Source organism: Ciconia boyciana, chromosome 3 (genome assembly GCF_034638445.1).
Source record: "Ciconia boyciana chromosome 3, ASM3463844v1, whole genome shotgun sequence".
Lineage (NCBI taxonomy): Eukaryota > Metazoa > Chordata > Aves > Ciconiiformes > Ciconiidae > Ciconia > Ciconia boyciana.
Genome location: NC_132936.1, coordinates 53500320 through 53522347, shown reverse-complemented (window position 1 = coordinate 53522347; position 22028 = coordinate 53500320). Strand labels below are relative to the sequence as shown.

At 41.9% G+C, this 22028-nt stretch overlaps 1 protein-coding gene across 1 annotated transcript in view; it reads left to right on the top strand.

Moving 5' to 3' along the window:
* Window positions 1-22028, top strand: part of LAMA4 (laminin subunit alpha 4) — a 115786-nt gene that overhangs the window by 16211 nt on the left and 77547 nt on the right. Inside the window, exons 2-3 of the mRNA XM_072855705.1 lie at window positions 9993-10094; window positions 21848-21972. Coding sequence (XP_072711806.1) covers window positions 9993-10094; window positions 21848-21972 — 227 coding nt within the window. The remainder of the gene's footprint in view (window positions 1-9992; window positions 10095-21847; window positions 21973-22028) is intronic.

Genomic DNA, 22028 nt, shown 5'->3' with positions numbered 1-22028 from the left:
TTCCAAAGGTTGTAGACTCTCCTTTTTTTCCTGAGTTCCAGCCAAAGCTCTCTATTCAGCCAGGCCGGTCTTCTTCCCCACCAGCTCATCTTTCGGCACCTGGGGACAGCCTGCTCTTCTGCCTTTAGGACTTCCTCCTTAAAGAATGTCCAGCCTTCCTGGATTCCTTTGCCCTTTAGAGCTGCCTCCCAGGGGACTCTGTCGACCAGTCTCCTAAATAGGCCGAAGTCCACCCTCCGGAAGTCTAAGGTGGCAGTTCTGCTGACCCCCCTCGTCACTTCTCCAAGTATCAAAAACTCTATCATTTCATGATCACTCTGCCCAAGTCGGCCTCCAACCATCACATCACCCACAAGTCCTTCTCTGTTCATGAACAACAGGTCCAGCAGGGCACCTTCCCTAGTTGGCTCACTCACCAGCTGTGTCAGGAAGTTATCTTCCACACACTCCAGGAACCTCCTAGACTGTTTCCTCTCTGCTGTATTGTATTTCCAGCAGACATCCAGTAGGTTGAAGTTCCCCACGAGAACAAGGGCTACCAATCGTGAGGCTTCTCCCAGCTGCTTATAGAATAATTTGTCTGCCTCATCATCCTGCTCATCCTGCTGTTCATTTGGCAGCATCTGATGCTGGGTTCAGTGATTTGTTATCTCCTAGTTATGAAGTGTAGCAAGACAGTCTTTCATGGTTAGCTAAGCCAAATAGGCAAGGCAGATTACCTGCTGATGCACACTTCTCAGATATCTTACATGAGCTACTATACCTGTAAAATAAGTACTGTTTCCTGGGGTCAGACAAAACCAGCATAGTTCTAACCTTTATCAGTCAAATTCATCCCAAGACTTACCTAACAGTGTTTCTCAGCTGTAGTCAATATTTGGTACAAAAGTGTTCCCAGCAAGAGCTGGTGAGCTAGCACCAGTGAGTTCCTCACCCATAAAAGTGGAAAAGTCTGGGTGTGGAGTATACTGGAGCATCACACACTGCCTGGAGGGGCAGAGCATTGGCTGGAAAAGACATGAGATGGGGATAAAAGCTTTTGGCAGTTCATCCCCTGCCAGAAATAGGGCTTCATCTCCATAACTTAAAGGCATGTCCACATAGACCATTCAAACAGAGTATTAATTAATAAACACCCTATTAGTCTGGTAAACTCGATCTCTGATGGATCCAGTGCAGCTGCCTGTGCATTCCAAAAAGAGGGAAATGCATGCAGGCTTTCCTATCTTGCTGTCTCTACACAGCAAGTGCAGTTCATAGGTTTTCTAGTGAACATACGAGTCCATCCAGTTCTCTGGGACCAAGGCAGTAACCAGCATGACCAGGATCCTGCAGAGCAAATATAGCTATATCCATTCCCCCCACTTAACCCTCATCCATCCCCATGTACACGCACAATTTTGAGACCCCCTGCAGTCACAAGATAATCCTAAATACTACACATGCCAAATGCTTGAGCCAAAACGTAACCTCCAGCACTTAAGCATCTTTTCCATAGTCAATAAAGCGTGTGGTGGCTGTGTAAGAGAGCAATGAGCCCAGGGCTCCTGACTGCGTGGCTCACCAGTAGCAAGTGCCAGCATGAAGCTGCAGTTGCACACAGTGCATACTGTAGATCTCCTGGATTTTGTGTTTTGGCAACAAATGGAGAGGGGTTTCTCCTGCAGGTCACCAAAGGCAGGAAGGTCAGGACAGTGGGGCGCAGTGTTATTGCAGCCCTTTTTGTTTGCATAAAGTTTCCCAGCAGACTGAAGAAGAACTAAATCTTTGTGTCTATGCTTATGAATAACACTTTTTGACCTAAGGAATTTGAAATGTCTGTTACTTTGCTCCCAGGGAGCGAGAAATGGTCAAATGTCCATCAGTCTACAACTGGCAGTCTGGATTTTAAAAGTCCATGTTTAAACATACTAGAAGTCAATTATGTCCTGAGCTGCAAAGCAGATGTAGAAATCATGTTGGTGCCCTCAGCACTTTCTTGCTGAATGAAACACCAGTAGACTCATATATCTATATGAGGTAAAGAAGATTGCTTTGTAGTTAATGCTTTCCAGGCATGATAAGCCGTACAATCTGTGCCTACCCAGAGTGGTTTTAAGCTAGGATGCCCATGGAGTCAAGCACTTTGTTTATTTACGTCCCAGTTTGGCAAAGCAGTATTTTTAGTGCAGCAAAAAGTGTGCATTTTGGAGGGAACCAAAGGTGTCCTTAGAATGAGGTCGTGCTCCTTTCTGTGCTAGAGCTTATCTGCGTAGTTATTCAGGGAGTTTTACTCAAGTCACTAGCTCCAGAGATTGCCAAAGTCACTCACAGCATCAGAGCTGTTCTTCCCAGCTGTATCTACAGTGCTTAATTGCAACTTAAGCCAGAAATGAACATGACAGCACTAACATGATGGCAGGGGCCAGTTTTGCTCTTTGTAAAATGAGATAATCTTGTATCTCACCGGCATGTGTTAGAACTAAAGTCACTGTTTCCAGTGAGCACCAAGTATTTTGGATGACAATACAAAGTCTTAATAATAATTTCTTAGAGATTTCTTTCCTAAATATGTTCTATTCTGTCCAAAGCCATCAAGTTGAAGTGGGACTGAGCTACTAGCAGCAATAAAATTAATTTCCAGATAGCAAATGTCCACTGGCATTTTAAAACTCTTCCTAAGAATTATAGCTTTACCAAAGGTGCCAGCGTATATGTATGCTTTGTGCCCCCCAAAGAAGAAAAACATATCTCAGAGATGGGCTGAAAAGATTTTATTTGCAGATTTTTGAACGCACAAGTATTCAGTGAGGAAGGTGGCACCAGTGCAGGGTAATATAATACAGCTCCTTTGGAGAGTTAGTTGTAAATATCAGAGGAGATACTATCCAGACAAAGGGAAACATTCCATGATCACACTCTGAACTGGCCAGAATCAGCCTAAACTCAAATGCAGAAACAGAATCGCTTGGGCCTGTCAGACATCAAGGTTTCCTTTAGATGCATCCACTTTCTCTACCTGAAGATACTGACTGGTGGAACAGACTGTCAGGAGCCTTTGCACTTCTCCAAAGGTACAGGGTGTCCAGCAGTTTGGCCAGATCTGTGGCACAGCAGCCGTAACCTGGACACGTCTACACAGCACAGCACACCTGACATATGCAATAGGTTTCATCTCCCCAGACTTTGTGTGCAGTACAGGCGCCTACACATGAGCTAGCCCTCCAAGCCCTCCGCAGTCAGTAGAGAGCAACAGGCACAGCTGACCCTACTTTAGATGCATTTTAGTATAGAAGGAATTAAACCATACAAAGGGTGTCTAGCTGGCTTCTTCTCATGTGGATGTCTCCATGTTGATGACTCCCAGCCTGCTGTGGTTTGGGCTTCCTACACACGCAGTCCTGCCGTCCAGCTGCGGAGGCTGCTGGCCAGGATGCCCCCGCACTCGCACGGCCACAGCTGTGTTAGCACAGCACTGCACCTGGGGCACGGGGGTCCTCTGGGTTCAGCCTGGGACTGTCTTCATGGCTGACATAGACATGTCAGGTGGGACTTGCTGAATGCTGAAAATTTGGCGTGCTTTCTGTGAGCAATTGGCTGGGGATTGAGTATTTCTGAAGGTGAAGACCCTGTTGTAGGTGAGAAAGACCAGGAATTTCTTCGGAAAAGAATCCTACCTATTCTGAGGAGACCAGAGAAATTGGAATAGCATCAAATGTACAGTAGAGGAGTGCTTTCTCAGACTTGTTTGTCTAATGTTCTTATTTCTAATAAATAATTACATACATGAAAGTACTGGGAGATATTCAAGCAGGAAAACATCTTTATTTTTAGGAAGGGCATTGGGCTGTTTATCTCAAGTTGGCCTAAGCAAACAATCTTCAAAAAGTCCTCAGAACTGTGGCTGCCAATTCCAAATACTGCTCATAAAAAAAATAAACAAATGCAAGCGTGTTTGGGTTAAGTTTGGAAACATCCCCAAGGAGCAGAGGGCTGTTGTTTCCATGGCAATGCCATGCACTTCCAGCAGACCGGTCTCTCTTTTAGATCCACAGATTTTAAAATGGGTGGAGGATGTTAGTATTCATTCACCCCTATATAGCAAAAGATGGAGAGTTTCAGGGATATAGTATTATGCTGAGTCCTAAACTTCTGTTTGGCTAAACCATTCTTTCCAGAAAAACACTAAACCTTGATGGGAAACTGTCGAGAAGGGAAGAATCCATTGCTCCACTCAATTTGTCTGATTGTTTTCATCAACGCATTAAAAACTTGGGCTTTATTTACTCATGTGTCCTACTTTGACAGGTAGCTATGGTTGATATGATGCCCGTTATATCAGACAGAGGAGCAACATTTTTCTATTTTCTTTTCTCTGGGCTCTGAGGTGAAGCTTGATAATGTTCAAGTAGAGTTTGTTTTCTTTTCTTCTTCTTTTCTTTCACTCCTTAAGAGACAGTGAGGGCTTTTGAGGGTCCCACAGCTCTGAAACTGTTGATCAATCGCCATCAAGCGATAAATATTATTATGCAAATAATTCACAGTGTGTCTCACAATTCTCCATAGATGTTTCGATTGAGAGATAGCCTATCACAGCAGACTTCACCGTTCTCAGACTAAGACTGTCTTAAGCACATGTCTTCTGACAATATTTTTACCACCTTTACAGAACAGGTCAGGCTGCAGAAAAATGGAAACTCGAATGCATAAAAATCTTTTCAAAATGAAACTATATGTCCAATGAACTTGCTACACCATCAAGATAAAGCAGGTGAACAAGCTGTGTAATGTCAGCTTAGCCTGAGGTAACTATCTATGTGTGTTCTTGACCATCACCAGATGACAGGTAATGAGAATTAATCTAATTCTCTTCCACTGAAGGCTAAAAGAGCATGATCAGGAACAGTTACTATGACTTGGGTAGCATACCATAAATTATGCTACAATCTTTTGTCTAGCCTCTTGGCATATGAAGAAGTGATGTGTGGGGGCTGCCAGAAACTAAAAAATGTGTGCTTTTGCCTCTTGGCATAAAAAAACACCCTTCTACACAAAATAAAGGTGTTTATGACACAGGATAGAACTTTGTATTTTTGCAAGTAGATTTGGGATATTAGGTTAATTAAGTTAATTTTAATTTCATCACAAGCCCATGAGTTTATAGGATTCAACTGTGCCCAGGCTGCACTCACTTTTACTATCCTGAACAGACCCTTGAAGTGAGAATCTATTAAGTAATACCATAATGTTTGATCTTTGCCCTCATGTCTGAACATCCCTGCAGCCCACTGAGGATCCTTCTCAGACCTGGAAGGAAGCATACCTTTTGACTCTGCCTCTAGCAGAAAATAACATAACATCGCTGGCCAGCTATGACTGAGTCTCAGCCAACATTAAACTTAGCAGTGACTTGGCAGCTGAAGTGCCATGACTGCTACTTTGAGTGCTGTTCTTCAGCTTCAGTTCCCCAAGTGCACCAGCTGTCTCCTCTTTACAATGGTCCTGGAGGCAAGCACCATCTTTTTCTTCTGGGTTTTTTTTGAATCTACTGTAATGGGATTCCTGGCCCAAGACTGGTAGGCATGAGTATAATGAATATAACAAAGGATGAAATGTCTTAATGTAGACCATTTAACCCTGAATCACATCCCCTCATGTACCCCAGCACTCAAGAGAATACTCTGGAAATAACAAACACTGGTGTGGATCCAAGGGAGCCTTTTATTGTAGAAGAAAGAGACCTTTTGTGCTTTTACATATTCACAGGGAAGTCACAAGTTCCAGTACTAACTAAAGAAACATGCCATGTTTTTTTACCATTAGATGAGAGAGTCAATGGCTACATCTGAATTATCGAATACAGCAGTGTGGGGACCTCCTAGTCAAGTAGCATAACACAGCCCATGTCCATGTGCTGACGCTCTCTCTGTGTTTGCCCAGAAAAGAACAGCCCCATACAGACTGCCTTGTGGGAACATGCTCTGACCTGTGCCTGGACGTTGTCGGGAAAATCAATCTGTCAAAGAGCAAAATCAAGGCAGAAAATGAACCACCAGTCAGTATGGGTGGTCATAAGCCAGTGCCTGAAACCATGCCTTGCCCTTCTTCAGCTGGCTGATGCAGATGTAACCACAGAGAACACTCTGTGCATGTTACCAGCACAGCACTCTTCTTGTGGGAAAAGCAAGCCAGAAGAGGCAGGGTCACAGCAAACATACTTATCCCAGCACGGCTGCACCACTACCGCTAGCTGGCAGCAGGGAAGGAACGGGGACCTGATTCTGCCCTCAGTTATGCAGGCGCATATCAGGAGCAGCTGCAATTAAACCAGTGGAACTGCTTGAATATAATATGGGAGTAAACCCATACCCTGTGTATGTGGATTGTCTTCCATCTTCAGTCCCATTTGCACCCAGCAGAAGGGTCTGAAGAAACAGAATATGACTACAGGCTCCACAGCACTTTCAGCACTGCACCTGGTTCTTGTTTTTAAGAAATGTAATAATTAAATCCAGATGCAACGGGGAAAAAAAAAATGCACCATGGGTGTAAAAGATTTTCAAGAGCTCAGCAAGATCCACATTAGATTGGATTTTTCAGCTTGAACTGGAACAAACATTGTCCCTCGGGCAAAAAAAAATCTAATAATTATGAAGACATAATTGCTAATGCAGACCTAGCATTTTGGCCTACTAATCGTCTTCACCATTCAGAAACAGACAGTGGATGGAAATGTTCCTCACTCAATTGCCTACATAACGATTTTTCAGGGAGGGTATTTCCATTTTGTTCCAGACCTGTTTGTGCTTTGTGTGCAATTATTTTGTGCTCCCGGAACATTCGGCCATTTGAATCCCTCAATTAGCTCAACACTCTGACACTTCTTTTTATAAATATGATGTTGGCTCACGCCCTGGAACAACTAACTGATCACTCCATTATCACTAGTAGGGCAAGGAGCAACAAAAATATATCAAAATAATTGAGAATGCCTGAGAAAACTTCTGAACCCAAAGGAAAAAATCTGGATCCCATTTTCCCCTCCTTCCCAATTCCCTTATAGCACTGATTGTCAATATCTCATTTCTGGTTTAAATTGATGCAACCCATGGTTTAAAATACTGTATTAAAATAGTGAGCATCAGCACCTTCCAAGTTTTTGTGATTAATTGAATAATGTGGGGGAAAAAATGTTGCCAAAAAATACCCAGGTGACTTAGGACCCTGCATCTCATTTTCAAGAGGGGCTCTGACAGTGAGAATAGCAGAGGCACCCAAAACTGAGGCAGATGTCTTGAGGAACTGAGAAGCATGTCTGGTCAGAATAGGGGGTAAACTGGTTCCCAGTGGACTTCAGCAAAGACTGTACAACCCTGCCCGTACAGCTGGAACCAGTGATGTTGCACTGAACTGCACCTAAGTTGTTACTGCTGGGTGAGTGGACTAAATGAAAGCTCAATCACGGCTGCAATGCAGATATACCCTTAGTTGAAGTATAAAGGATGTGATCTTAATGGCTGACTGAAGGGTTTGTGTAGACACCTTTACACACGCCCATACATTTCCATTGTCCATATTCACCATCGTAAGTAAAAAATTATTCTGCTTAGACCTGCGAAACCAAGAAAGCTTTTGGGCAGACACTAAGGGACCAGCTAGGACCACCTACCAGTTGAGGGGCATCAGAGAATATAACATGCTTTAGATCTGTACCGGTGGAGAGAAATATTGCCAAGACAGACACTGGGATAAGAATCTGTTTTCAGTTTAGAAACTAACTGTGTCCCTTCCACAGTGTGTGGCGTAATCATTCAGCTGAAATCCTTAGTCTGGTGGGAGCCAGTCCTACAGCTCTGTGTTAAGACTAAACAACTGAAAGAAACGAGCAGTACAAATAGATAGTATTTCTGCTGTCCCAAAGTGGCTATGGTATGAAGGCTTGTTCTCCTAGGAGCTATTATCTAAGAAAGCGTTTCCAAAGCAAACCAGATAAAATATTGTGTGTAACAATGGTAAAGGCAACTGAGTTTTCCATTTATGTTCATCTCAGCTTCTCAGAGCTCTCTGGGATAAGATTGGATAAATGACTCATTTGTAAACCTCATTTTTAAAGCTTGTTGTTAAGCATCTTGTAAGATACATTATTTTCTAAACAAGCAGCTTGTCTGGCTGGATAGAAGTATCTACCCACCCTTGAGAATGGAAGCTAACACGCAGATGAATCTCGGGATTGCTGGCTCTTGCTATGCAGTGCTCCACAGCTGTGTCTATTGCACCGTGCAGACGTACAGGTTCACGTCCCAGAAGCAATACAGCCATAGCACTGTGCCAGGGTTAATTAGCCACAGTCACCAGCAGGGCTAGTTAGCAATATTAGTCACAGGTTAGTTTCTGCAGCTAGTGGAGGTATCACTGAGCGGTGCTGCATTCGATATTGCAGACCTGTTCATGTCATAGCTTACAGTGGGTGTGAGAAGCAATGGTTAGGCCAGTGCAGAAAACAAACCATCCTTTATTTCAGAGCAACTCAGGAAAATGAGGGAGAGGGAGATACAAAGGAAATCTAATCCTAATTAGATCAGTACAATATAATAAGAAGCCTCATACCTCGTACAAATGCAAGCTATGTAAGATCATGCCCTTCTGATTCACTTGAACCTCCCACTTTTTTCCACTTTTTGCAAGAGTAAGTGACCTCAAGAGCCACAGAATACACAAAGTGCTGTAGAGGCAGCCACAAAAAATATTCCAGGAGAGCCTGGCATATCTCAGGCTCTGACAGCCACCTCAGGGATAGTGTTTGTAAATGCTAGCAGAAACAGGGTGTGGTAATTAATTTCTGGAGATCTAAATGACGTGCTAGGGCCTTCACATCAGCTCTGCAACAACATTGCAGGAGTTAGGCAAGGGTAAGAGATTTAGGATCCAAAAATTCATGAGTCTGCATGGATCGAACATAATACATGTGACACACGGAGACTGCACAGGGTGAGCAGGTGCTGCCTGAGTAACAGAGATTGCTCCTGAAGTCAACCTGTGCATGTCTCACCAGCTTTGCATCATGAGGTAGACGTTCATCAGTGGAGAACAAGAATTTACACATAACATATCAAATGAAAGCTATCCTCTTTCATTTACTTTTTATTTTCCAGTCTTAAAGAGGCATCTTAATAGCTTTGTGTTTCTGATTCCTTCTACTATTGCTCTAATTAGCATTTAAAAGAAGGTGATTTAGATATTTACAATCTTCTGTTTAATTTCGGTAAGCTTTGGTAAGTTATCAAAAGTACTAAATTATATACACCAGGCACAGCCACACATTTAAGAAATAACAAGAAAATTTTACCTTTCACGCAATCTCCCCCCATTTATTTATTATGTCACATGAAGAATGATTGAAGAAGTGTTGCATCTCCCAGGGACTGATTACTTCCCGGAATGACAACAGGTTATCGCTGGCACATCTCACCAGCCTCACAGCCAGCCAGCCCTGCTTTGGTAGCCTCTCACAGCAGCCAGCCCTGTCATTCAGAAGGGCACTGATCTTTGTAGATCTGTTTCTGTCTCCTCCAGGTTCATCAAAGCTTTGATGTAAACTAAACTTTCTAAAGCTTTTCTTTTTCAAGAAAAAGATATTCCTTTCCTATAAATACACCTTCTTTACTGAATAAGGATCATCATTTCTAGTGAAATCATCCTCTAGTACAAAACACAGTAAGAATCTGCCAGCTCCTCACCTGCAGGCAGGCACCCACTCCTGGCCAGGGGCAGGACACAGGCAGGAATGCTGACAGCTTAAATATTGTAAGGCAAAAAAGCAAGCACCAGGGCAGGGAGTGAAAGAACAGACTCGAGTTCAGCAGCGTGTGTGTGGTCTGCTATGATGGGGTTGTGCAGTGTGCTCTGGGGAGACCTGGCGGTTGTAATTCCTGCTTTCCCCTGTCTCTCAGCCAAACCTATCTCTCCAAATACATATGCATAGGAAATGCTTTCTTTTTATTTTTTCATTGCAGGGATGCCAAGAAGGATTTTACCGTACCAGCTCAGGAAAATGCTCTCCTTGCAACTGTAATGGTAATGCAAACAGATGCCTTGATGGATCTGGAATCTGTGTGGTAAGGAATTTCTGTCTTCTCTGCTGGTCCCTCACTGAATAACAGTACCTTGGGGTTTTTTTAATGATAACATGAACCCTTTCACTTTCTTTCACTCTTGCATGAGGCTTCATAGGAAGGAAATATTTCCCAGGCAAACCCAGGAAACCATGGTCTGACTCTTCTATTAACACCAATGCTCAATTTCAATACACTGCAAAAGCAGTGTCTGTACCACAGGAGCTTTTTGCTGAAGGGCGATCATAAGTAGGGCTAAGATCAATACATTAATAAGATTATCCTGGCCAAATTTCATTCTCACTTACTTAAATTATCTCTGCAGATTCAAAACACTTCCTGCATGCAGTATTTGTGAGACTCAGTATGCTAGGGAAAATTTTTAGTCCATCAGAATTATGGAAAGAGTTTTGTACACCCCCAGAGAAAAATGTATAAATTCAAACACGTTTCATTCTCTCCTTTATGAATACACTGCTGTATATCATATAAACAATTTACAATGGTGAGTGACCCCTGTGAGTGTATATACATGTGTTACCCATAGTAATTCTGCTGCATGGCAGCCTCCTGCTGTGAAGGAACAACATAAGGGGGTTGAAATAATACACCAAGGGAAGAGCGTGTTGAACTCTGAGGTAATATTACAATTTCCTGTCTGTTCGGTCTCACTCAGTATCAACTCATACAGAAAGCTGTGAGTTAGTATTAGTAGTTGATCACTTGTACCTCCAGAGCAAAAATTAGTCCTGTAAAACTTATCCTGATTACTAGTGGGCAATCAGAGCAGTAATACACTAAGAAAAGGATGGAAGTTAATAGTGCAATGTATCTAAACCACATAGCAAGAGCTAGCCACCAGTGTACTCTTTATAGGCTTGTAAAGCAGGAGCAGAGCCCAGAGCTCTTTGCTCTGCCATGTGTTACTTTTGACAAGTCATAAACCTTTGCCCTCAGTTTGTCTCTTCATAAAATGGCCTGATAATATTCACATACTTTGCATCGTTACAGCCTCTATCAAGTTTTCAGTTATACAAATACATAGAGGCATGCTCCATGGCATATTTCCTACCATTTTTATTCCCATGGGAGGAAGACAGTGCAGTTGACAATTATTATGGCTTGGCCACTGTAGTGTGCTTAGGACTGGCTGGTTTCTGCAGAACACGTATTGGCTTAGTGTTTTAATATTCAATTTTTTAAAGTTGTTTTACACTGCCAGGCATTCCCAGCTATTCTCTTTCACGTGCACATGGCTTTTGCTCATGGGATCATTGTCCCCTTAGTGTCAGGTAACAATGATGACAAGAGGAAACTTCCGATGGAAGACTTGAGAACAAGAGAGAGAGCTTGACAAATGTCTGCTTCTGATTACTCTGGTGACCAGTTTCTGGAGTAGAATATATGAGGTAGGGAAGTGATTAGATCCTCAGTTTACAAACACAACAGAAGATTGTTTCCGACCTGCTACAAAAATAAGGCCGATGTCAAGGGTTGGGGAAAAAAAACAAACAAAACCAAAGTTACTGTATCAGCAGGAAATAATCTGAAAGTGTATGTGTATTCCTGACTGGCATTTCTCTGGGATACTAAACTCTCAGAACCGATCAGGTAGTAAAGAACAAAACTAAGAGCTGAACCCCAGTTTACTGCTTGAGTTCAAATAAGCCATTTGATGGCTTATCTGAATGATTTAATAAGCCATTAAGCTCAGGCCATTTACTTCTGAATAAAGAGGAACAGGAAAAAGGCTTAAGTGAAATAAGAGTGAAAGAGAGAGGGAAAGAGTGTGGTGCAAGGAAAGAGAAGAATGAAAAGAGGTTTTGAAGGTTTGATACCATAAAACAGAACCAGAGATGCCCATGGGGATTGCAATAACAGGGCTTTCCTGAGGATTCAGAAATTTCCAGGGAAGATCAGAAGACTGATGAAATTGGTAAACTGCAAAATATGACCAAGAAAGCCCGGGAGAAGAAAAGCTTAGAGAAAGAAAGATGTAACTTGAATTACAGCAGGAAGAAGCATGTTAAGTGAATGAATGCAAGAAATTTGGGAAAAGGAGACTCAGTGGTTGATAATGTGATTTGTATTAGAATCAGTGGACAAAGCAGCTTTCCCTAAGGACCATTCTGGAGAAGCACAGGAATGGATCTGGCCAAAGCCCTCTGCGGCTGAGGCTGGGGCAGAAACGAGTAGGTACCTATATGGCTGGGAGTTTCTGTGAAGAGCTAGGACCACATGGCAGCGAGAGCTCACTATTTTCTCTGCCCTCAAATTTTTAGGCAAATTACTCCAATAATTCTTACAGTGGTAACCACCACACCTGACACTAAGACATAAGACTTTCTGCATTCAGTTAGTTTTTAATAGGCTGTTTAAAAAAAAAAGAGAGAGATTCTGTATTTATCCCATATTATTATAGTTGTCATCCTCTGTTTCTATCATTATAAACCTGCTTTCTCCCTGCTTTTGAGATGCAGCAGTGTGCTAAAATTTTATCACTTATGGACTCTCCACTGGCACCACACGTTACACTAATCATGAATCATAGATGTTACAGAATGTCCTTAGCAGAAGATCTTTCTTTAGAAGAAGTGATGTTCCCCACAATTAAAAGTTTCTATGTTTACATGTTTATTCACACAATGGAATGATTTAAACATGAAAAAAACCCATCATTTTTTAAAGTTAACTCTGCTAACAATGACGGAAGACAACATGAAAGTAATAATAACACTGTGTTCAGTTGGTAGATAATTATTTTTTGTAGTTTAAGTAATAACTAAGCTATAAGAACTGAATAAATGAACAAGGCAGTATGAAAATGAAAAAGTACTCTGCTTCAAAAGGGATGAAATATAAGGGTCAGACTCCATACAATGCTCTAAGACCATCATATTATGCAAATCCTCCAAATCAATTTGGTGAATGTAGTTCCCGCAGCATACAAATTAATGAAATTTTCATTGGCCTCTGCCCTGAATTTGAAATCAAATAAAATTAAACCCCTATTAATGATGCCTTAGGGTAAAGTACTCACATCCTTAATTTCTGCTGACATAAGTATCTATCTTAGGGTTCTGTTTCAAAATTTCTCTCAGCTTATTCACAGAATGTTAATCAAATCCACAAGTCGTTAAAAGATTATTGAATGACACAACCAATGAATCAACAATCTCATTAGGTAACCAGACAGAAGAAATTATTGTAGACAGAGCCTTTCTTGCATAGATGTCCACATAAAACTGGTGCAGAAATCAATCACATTGTCCTGTGATTAAAACTGAAGAGCCACTCAGTCCATTTTTTTAATATAGAAAATCACACAAGTCTTAGAAGAAGAGCAGCCAGCACAATATAACTCCATTTACGATATAATACAATACAGATGTCAAATAATGTTTCACTTCAAATACATTATCTGGTGACACATGTAAGACTAGTAGAGGAAGAAACACCAATTCTTTGTACTGATTTTAGACTTTGGACTTTTAACATTCTCAATCCTAGCTAAGAGAAGAAGAGGAAGTCACTTGTAGGACCCTCTAGCTTTTGATTTTGGAAACATGCATATATGTAATGTTAACTGGGTGAAACTGTAACAGCTGCAAGTGGCAGTCCGCAGACAGAGTGTTGTGCATGTCTCTTGCATAAAGCCCAAGCAATTGGGTTTTGCTGCTAATATGATATGAAGTTATGAAGGGAATGTTTTGCTTCCTTCACCATCCCCAGACTTTACTCCACCAGCAACCCACAGCTGAGCTATTTCTTTAGAGTGCCTCCATTGAAGGTTCAACATTTGAAAATTCAGACACAGGAGTGGGTTTCAAATGACTTGGCAGCTGAGCAGAATGTCACAGTGGCCGTGATGGTCAACTCCAAAATGAGCGGTATATGGAGGTGAAACAGTTTGTCTAAAGCAATGAGCTCTCATACCATACGCAAGTAAGATAATGGGCAGGGCTTTACCATACTAAAAAATTTGATTGCATGCACTAAGGAGGGAAATCGCTTGAGGTGACTGCAATGTACTATGGCAATGACTCCAGACAAACAGTAAAATGGATTGGAAGGTTGAAAGGATTTAAAAATTACAAAGCTGGATATCCAGACAAAATTTTTGTTGGACTGAGTTATCAGTGTCCTTTCTGAGGTTTCTACTATTAATGGAGGTTAGATCTTCATAAATGCATGAAAATGCATAGAGCAGAAGAGTAAGTCTGGAGAGAACACTATAGCAGAAGGTAAAGGGTAAATTTGTTGGTGTCTACCTAAAAATCTCTAGAGTGCTTTGTTATCATTCCAGTCCCATATATTTGACCAGTATGTATATAAGGCATCCAAAGATTACTCAAAAGGAAAGAAAGAAAGAAAGAAAGAAAGAAAGAAAGAAAGAAAGAAAGAAAGAAAGAAAGAAAGAAAGGAAGAAAGAAAGAAAGAAAGAAAGAAAGAAAGAAAGAAAGAAAGAAAGAAAGAAAGAAAGAAAGAAAGAAAGAAAGAAAGAAAGAAAGAAAGAAAGAAAGAAAGATGACCTTTTTGGAACAAGAAAAACCAAAGGATCATAACGGTGGAGAGGATAAATTCGCTGGTATCCTTTCTAGCCTTTTATGGAATTTTTTACAATAGAACACATTGTCGTGTAAGTGATTTGTGTTTAAGTGTTTGGGTTTACAGCTGAGTGGAAAGGTTCGAACGGATTTGGCAGTTCTGCCCGAGAGGATAATATGTTCCACATGATTGCCAAGGCAGGTCTGGAGAATCGCCAGTGGATCTACAACCATCCATCAAGCATGAGCAAAAAGCAGCAGGGAGCTAGCAAAACTCTCCAGCTTATTAGGTACTTCTGGCTTCACAAAGAACCTTGCAGCTTACAGCTCACCGTTTCTCTCTACAAAGATGGACTACATCTATCTGTAGTGACCTTGGTGATACATGTTTGGAAAGCCAACCAGAACTACAACAGTCCGGTGCTGAAATGCAGCCCTTCTCTTCTCCAGAGTGTTTTGATATGCAGTAGCTATCAAAAGCACTAGTGTTAATAGTCTCAGTGCCTGTCAGATGTAGGTATTTCCCTCCCTTTTAGTTATGTTTTAATTTAGTAGTTGTTGTCCTAACTATTCTACTACCAAAAACTTGCAACAGTGACCCCAACATGCAACCACTTCGTTTCCATTCCCTGTGCAGCCTGTACAAGAGGCATGTAGGAAGTCAGGCCAAGACTGAGAGGAAGGGCTGCCATTGCTCTCACGCCTGCTCAGCCCCATTTCCCACAGTAAGCTAAGACTGGGAAAGTAGAGATCCGGTTGGTTTTGGCAAGACTTCAACTCCCACTTCACTCATTAATACAGGACAAGTTCTACAAACCAAAACTTTGACGTAGAAGGGATATGTTGACCCAAACTAGATCAGGAACTGAGTTTTGTTGCTATTATCATTATTTTAGGTTGACAGCTGTCTTTAGTAAAAGTTGCACAGTAGTTAGTGTTTCTTTTTAGTACCTCATCTCCTTCTTCCATAAGAAATTCTGAAAACTAATACTGCATCTCATCCACAGTGGCTGGAGAGAGAAGACTTGAAATCATAAACTTCAAAGAAGAAATAGTTAAAACATGTAAATCTCCTGGCTTTCAAGTCACTATGCTGATGTACTTTTTTTACCACTATTCTTTTGGGACAGCAATAAGTTCTGTCACACTGGCATGGGCAACACTCTGCAGTTCTGTAACCTCAAATATGAGGACATCCCCCAGACTTGAGGAAGTCTAAATCTACATCCAGATATAATACCTCAAGCCAATCTCTACTGGCCCAGCGATAAATACAGACAGACTGCACAGCAATGTAAACCACTTGCATCTCTTTACCTATATAATTTACTCTTGTGCAATCTTTCTGCATTAACAATTGTTACAAGACTATCTCTCAGAAGAACAAGAAATAAGGGGAAAAAAAACCAGTTCCTTCTATATTGTAAGAAAGACTGGTTTCAGCTCCAAAGTAATATTCAGAATTCCTAACCAGGGTCTGAGGACACTTCCAGATTTCACACACAATATTTCAGACCTTAGGATTTTTTGTGTTTGTTTTTTGTTGTACTAACTTCACTAGAAGCAGGGCTGGGTATTAACTTTTTTGCCCTGGAGAATCCCCATACCATTCAGGATTAGGTGCCTAGCACAGGTCTTCTCACCACTCTGTGGCCTGTCCTGTCTTTCTCCTTAACTCCAGAGGGCAGACAGAAAACCAGTCTGCTATCTTCGTTTCCTAAGGAGGAGGTCCAGCCTGCCTAAATTGTGCTACATGTTAGCCATCCAATGAAATAATCTCCCTAAAATAACTGCCTAAATGGCACATTTAATGAAGCTGGTGCCTTTGAAGACCATTAGAATGAGCTGTTCTCTCTTAAGTTCAGGTTCCTAAATTAAGGTGGGGCAGATTCCCACCTCTTAGATTTTCAGTTACATTCATTTACAGAAAAGCATGTTTGGTTTTTTGCTGGGAAACTTGTCCTAGTACCATTGCCTGAAGAGAATCAACAAACTTTTCGTTATTATTTGTGCACAAGCATATATACTGAGCAGAGCCGCATCACTCAAAGTGCTCTGTGGTCTCGGAGCAGCGGTTCCAGCTTTACTTTCCAAGCAGATGAGTGCAGGAGCTCAGTGCTGACAACCATTCCCAAGTATCCCCCCATAGCACCTTTTCATGTACTTTTCATGTGTGTAAAGTATAGATAGTTACCATAAGGGCCAGGTAGAAATGCTCACCCTGCTTGATGGTACTGAGTGAGAGCAGACTAGTAGGACCAGCTAAGGCTAACAGGAAAATACACTCCAGCCACTCTGTCATCTGACAAGCTGCTGCTGGTGTACCTATGGATGAATGATTATATGCTGTATCCTCGTATAGAAGCTTTTAGAAGCCAGGCTGCTATTATATTGGATTACTTCCTCTGAAGCTGAAGTGTCCATGAAGAAGGGACACCTCTGCCTTGACTTTTGCTTTATGAAAATAAAGGTTGTAGTAACATGGGCATATGGAAATAATTTAGCTTAGAATTTTCACTTACTGTAACTTAAAACATAGTTTACCAAAAGTAGAGTATTATAACGCCTAGTTGCAATACTTTTAACTGCATCCTTGTATCTGTTTTCATGACCTTTACCATGTCTCACTCTGTTCTGTAGAAAGACAGGAAGCAATTTTCTGCTAGCTTCAGTGTTTGATGTCCTAAGACACATATCACGGCATATTTTCTAAAGATTTTTACTTCCTTGTTTTTCAAAGGAAACCAAATCAAAAACTATATCCTGAGTTTCTTTATTTGAAAAAGTAGACAGCAATATCAGTAAACATATTTCTACAATTTTGTGAGTACATTTGAACGAACCACTGAGACAGGGAAGGCCGTGAGCTATCCCACGCATAGTCTGATTTATAACATCAACCATAAATGATGCCTTTCATTCTAAAGCATGTATGAATACTGGGACCAAGAGTAGCCCTTGCAACTCTCAAAGCAAAACACTTCTTTAAAATCCAATTTCACAAAAATTGCCATAAATGGAATTCCATTTTTTTCCTCATCATTATTTCTCTGTCAAAAGTGATCCGTTTAGAATCAAAATACTTGCCTCAAACGAACAAGCCAGTGCCACCCAGCGCTGAGAATCATGCATGAGCTGCAGGGAGGGTGTCCTCCCTGCCTTCAGAGATGTCTCACAGGCTTCTTGCAGTCTTTTGCAGAGATGCAAGCTAATGGAACATTAAATATAAGGACACGGTTTTTGTCACTGTAAAAATATGATTCTAAATACCCGCAGGAGTTCTGACTTGTTAAATAAGATAAAGACACTTTTACATAATCGCTAAGCAGAGAAAAACTACAGAAGTGCCTCAAGCACTCAGCTAACTGGGTCTTTGGGGTAAAAGGGCCTTTTAGCACTTCCCTTCGGTTTAGAAGATGAAAAACACTGCAGATTTAAGGAGCAACATCAGCTCCCCTGCTGCCCTGCTCTGTTCATCACAATAGTATCTGAGCTTTGGAAACCAATAATGGATTTATTCTGATAATACCCATGTGTTGTTTGGAGAGCTGAGGACAAGAGAGGTGAATTGCTCAGAGCAAAACTGAAAAGCCTGATGAAGGCTACAACTGAATGCAGCCCACCTGAGGCCTCCGCCAGCACTTCAGATACAGGATTGCTCTTTCTCTTTGAGCGCTCAGTGCCCACGCTCTCATCTCTCTCTTGTGGTACAGTAAAATCACCTTTTCATTGAATAATGACAAATGCAAACTATTTTTAAAACTATATTAGCCTTCCACTGCCTTCTGGCTCACACCGTGTGACTCGCAGTTAGGGCACTCTTGCAAGAGACAAGTGCAAGATCTGGACATCTCCCCAGCAGCCGCCTGCCACTCTGCCCTCATTTGCTCCCAGCTTCTCTGCTCTCACCAAGTTTCTTTCCTCCTCCTCTTCCTCCTAGTCAAGCTTTCTGCATTTTAGAGCCTTTTAGTTAAAATAATCTTCTGGTTTTCTGTATACTAAATACTCTCTTCTTTACAGCAAATATTACTATGAAAAACCACCTTTAGCTCTATAACTATTGGTGTTTAATATATTTAATGATCCCTGGAAAAAGAAATTGACTTTTTTCCTTTCCTTATCATATTCTATCTGCTGTAGAGTTCTTTGGCCAAATTACAGCTTTATAGAAATAAATAATTGCTGTGCAATAGTTTCTGTATGACTATAAAAAATGCAGCAACATAAGCAAAGTCTTCTAGGATCAAAAGGGATATGAATTAAATTAATGAGTCCTAACTGGGGGCTTTAATGGGATTCAAATGAGGAATATTGGCTAAAAAAAATCAGATGTGTTTTCACAAGGGTGAGTGTCCTTTTACTGATTTCAACACAGATTGACAATATCTGGACAGACTTAGGAAAAAAAAAATACAAAACATCAATGTTGCCAGGACAAAATTCTGCCAGTAAATCAAAGTTACAATAGTCGGATACAAAACTCATTTAGCAATGCCTGTGCAAATGAAACTTGACTTTCTGTTTTCATTAAACATCTTCCCTAATGGCATTCCTCTCTTCTCATACTCTTTTCTTCAAAGAACACACCACAGTTGGAGTAGAAAGAGAGTTTCAAATCTGTAGGGACTGGCTCAGATGAAAAATCGGTAAACTAAGCTGACCCATCCCCAGGCTGGCACTGCTGACGAAGCTGCAACCACGGAGAGGCAAAGGCACCCCTTGCCCCGTCCTGGGGATCGCCCTCCTGCTGCGAGCGCTCCTGAAATCCCACACCCAGCTTTTCCCTTTTATTCCAGGGACTGCCAGCTGCTGACAGCACAGTGACTTCTGGGATGGGATTAAATGACTACTGGAGAATAACCTGGGGTACCGTGGCCATTTCCTAGCACCTGTGCCAGCTCTGAACATAGCACAAGAGGTCCCCTGCAGGACCCAACCGAAGGTCTTTCCAGCCCATTTTTAGGGTCTCCAGCAGCGGCGACAGGAGATGATGTTTGGGGAGGGCACCTATCCTGGCCCACTTCTGAAGTCTCTGCTTTGTACTCCACCAGCATCCATCTCCTGAATCCTTTTCAAATCCTTTATGAATCTGTGGCCCATTAATTTCTCTAGCAAACCCCTTTTTGCCCTTGCAAATACTGTCGCCTCCTGGCAACAGGTTACAGAAGTTTCTTACCTTCCGTGCAGAGAAGTACCTTTTCAATTCAGTGTCCCTCAGCTCTTGTATTGCAGGATTTGGGTGAACTGTTGTCCTGCGTTCAGCTTGTTTATTAACTTTGTGATTTTACATAACCCAAACACATCCTCCTGTCAGCCTTTCTCTCCCAGCTGAGCAGCCCTAGCATTTTTGGTCTCTGTTTGTAAGACACTGGTGAATACTGAACAAAACTGGTCTCAGCACCAAGGCCTAGGTGATCCAAATAGTGACTCTTCCCCACTCTGAAAAGTGACCGTTAACATCCTACCCATTACTTCCTAGCCTTTATCAGCTTTCAGTTCGTAGAATAAACTTTCTTCAAGTCCCCTCACGACTTAGTTGGCTTTTTTGAAAGTCCAGGTATGTTATGTCCTCTGGTTCCCCTTCATACACTTGCTTATTTGCACCATTATACAGCAGGTTAGTGAAGAAGGAGTTCCTGACTCAGATGATATTTTAGTCATGTACTCAGAGATCTTCTTTATTATAGAGACTGTCACCTTACCAGGGGTTGAAATCATATCCATCTGTCTGCAGTTTCCATGATCCACTGTTTGTAGGTCAGAAGAGGAAAGAATCAAGCACGCTAGCCCAAAACCACAGCAAATATGCACTGACAGAGTAGTTCTCCACATATTTCTGCCATGGAGCTGACTCCTTGCTGCCTCAAGCCTTGCACAGCTCTTTGCATCTGTACGGTATCGGTACAAAGTGGCGTAATTGGAGAGTTCTGATTCAGGGACACTGCAAAATTAATTGCACAGTTGCAAGAAAGAAAAGCACTTCTGCAACCTTCCTACTCTTTTAAAGTAATTCGTTGAGACAGCTAGAATTTGGAGGGTTGTGTTTTTTTGATGGCAACTTCTGGATATTTTGCTGAAGTGGAAAGGGGGACAGGAGTCCGCAAGAGTCCTGCAGCGTGCAGGAGCACTGTTCGTGCACTCTGCACCGGTCACCCACCGCCTTGCCATGGGCCTAGGGGAAAGCCCGCATAACCTATGGTATCTAAGTGTGTCCATTTGTAAACCAAGAGATATAACAATGCTTACTTAAGCTTGCAGGACTTATAAATTCTACTTAGAATTATCTATCTACAGCAAACCTTGACATTTTTGTGTGATTGAAAATGTTATCTATCTGAGAGGCACAATTTTGTACCTAGCATCATGAAATATTTTGGACAAATATTTTGTATGAATTACCACAGCATGATTTACTTCCATGGAGCCCAAACAATATCAGCTGGTGGCCAATTTGCCTCTGCATGAGGAAGCATATTTTCTCACAAACATCAAACCATGGAGATTAAACTTGCTTATAAAGTGAGTGACATTTTGCACAGTTGCTCTGTATTTTATAGAAAGGCCACTTATAGAAGACTCCTGCTCCTTCCCTCCATTAAGTGCACCTCCTTTAAGGCTGAGAACAAGGTGTAGTGATAACACATTCCTTCATGCTGTAACACTTTTTTCATCCCAGGAGAAAAACATCAGAGCCACTGGTGTATTAGCCACCATTTGCAGGCAGATTCCCCTGATGCTCTTTTCCAGTCATCAAGTCCAAGAAGCAGCCTCGCTAAAACCTGTATCTAGACTGAAATCTAGATAGTATTTACCAGCAGATATTTTCCATTTTGTTTTGGTGTCAGTAAAGTGGATTTTTTTCCTACTGGCACATGCAACTCAAAACAGGGCTGCCGGCTACACCTGAATACCCCTGACACCTCTGATGACAGGCAGTGCTGCTTCTGCTCGAGCACCCGGCAGGCACATGTGTCTGTTTTGTCCTGTCCCACACCTTGCCAACACTTGCTGGCTGGCCTGTGTAATCATTTATAGCATTTTTATTTGTAGCGGTGCTAGCTGGTTTGGCTTCATCTGTCAGTGCCTTGAAGGGTCAGGGTCTGGCATCAGCCCCTGTTCTGCTTGGCTGGGTCTTCAGCTAAATGGTTGCCTTTTGAATTAGACAGCACCTCTGTTTAACTTTCACCACTCTCTCTCTTTCCACTGAAGGACTGCCAGCGAAACACAACAGGACAGCACTGCGAGCAATGTCCAGACGGCTTCATCGGTGACGTTGTCAGAGGAGTGCCCACGTTCTGCCAGCCCTGCCCCTGCCCCCTGCCAGCACTTGCCAAGTACGTAAAAAGTCTCTGCTTCTCTTTGATTTGGGCTGGCTTTGGCCCTTTCCAAG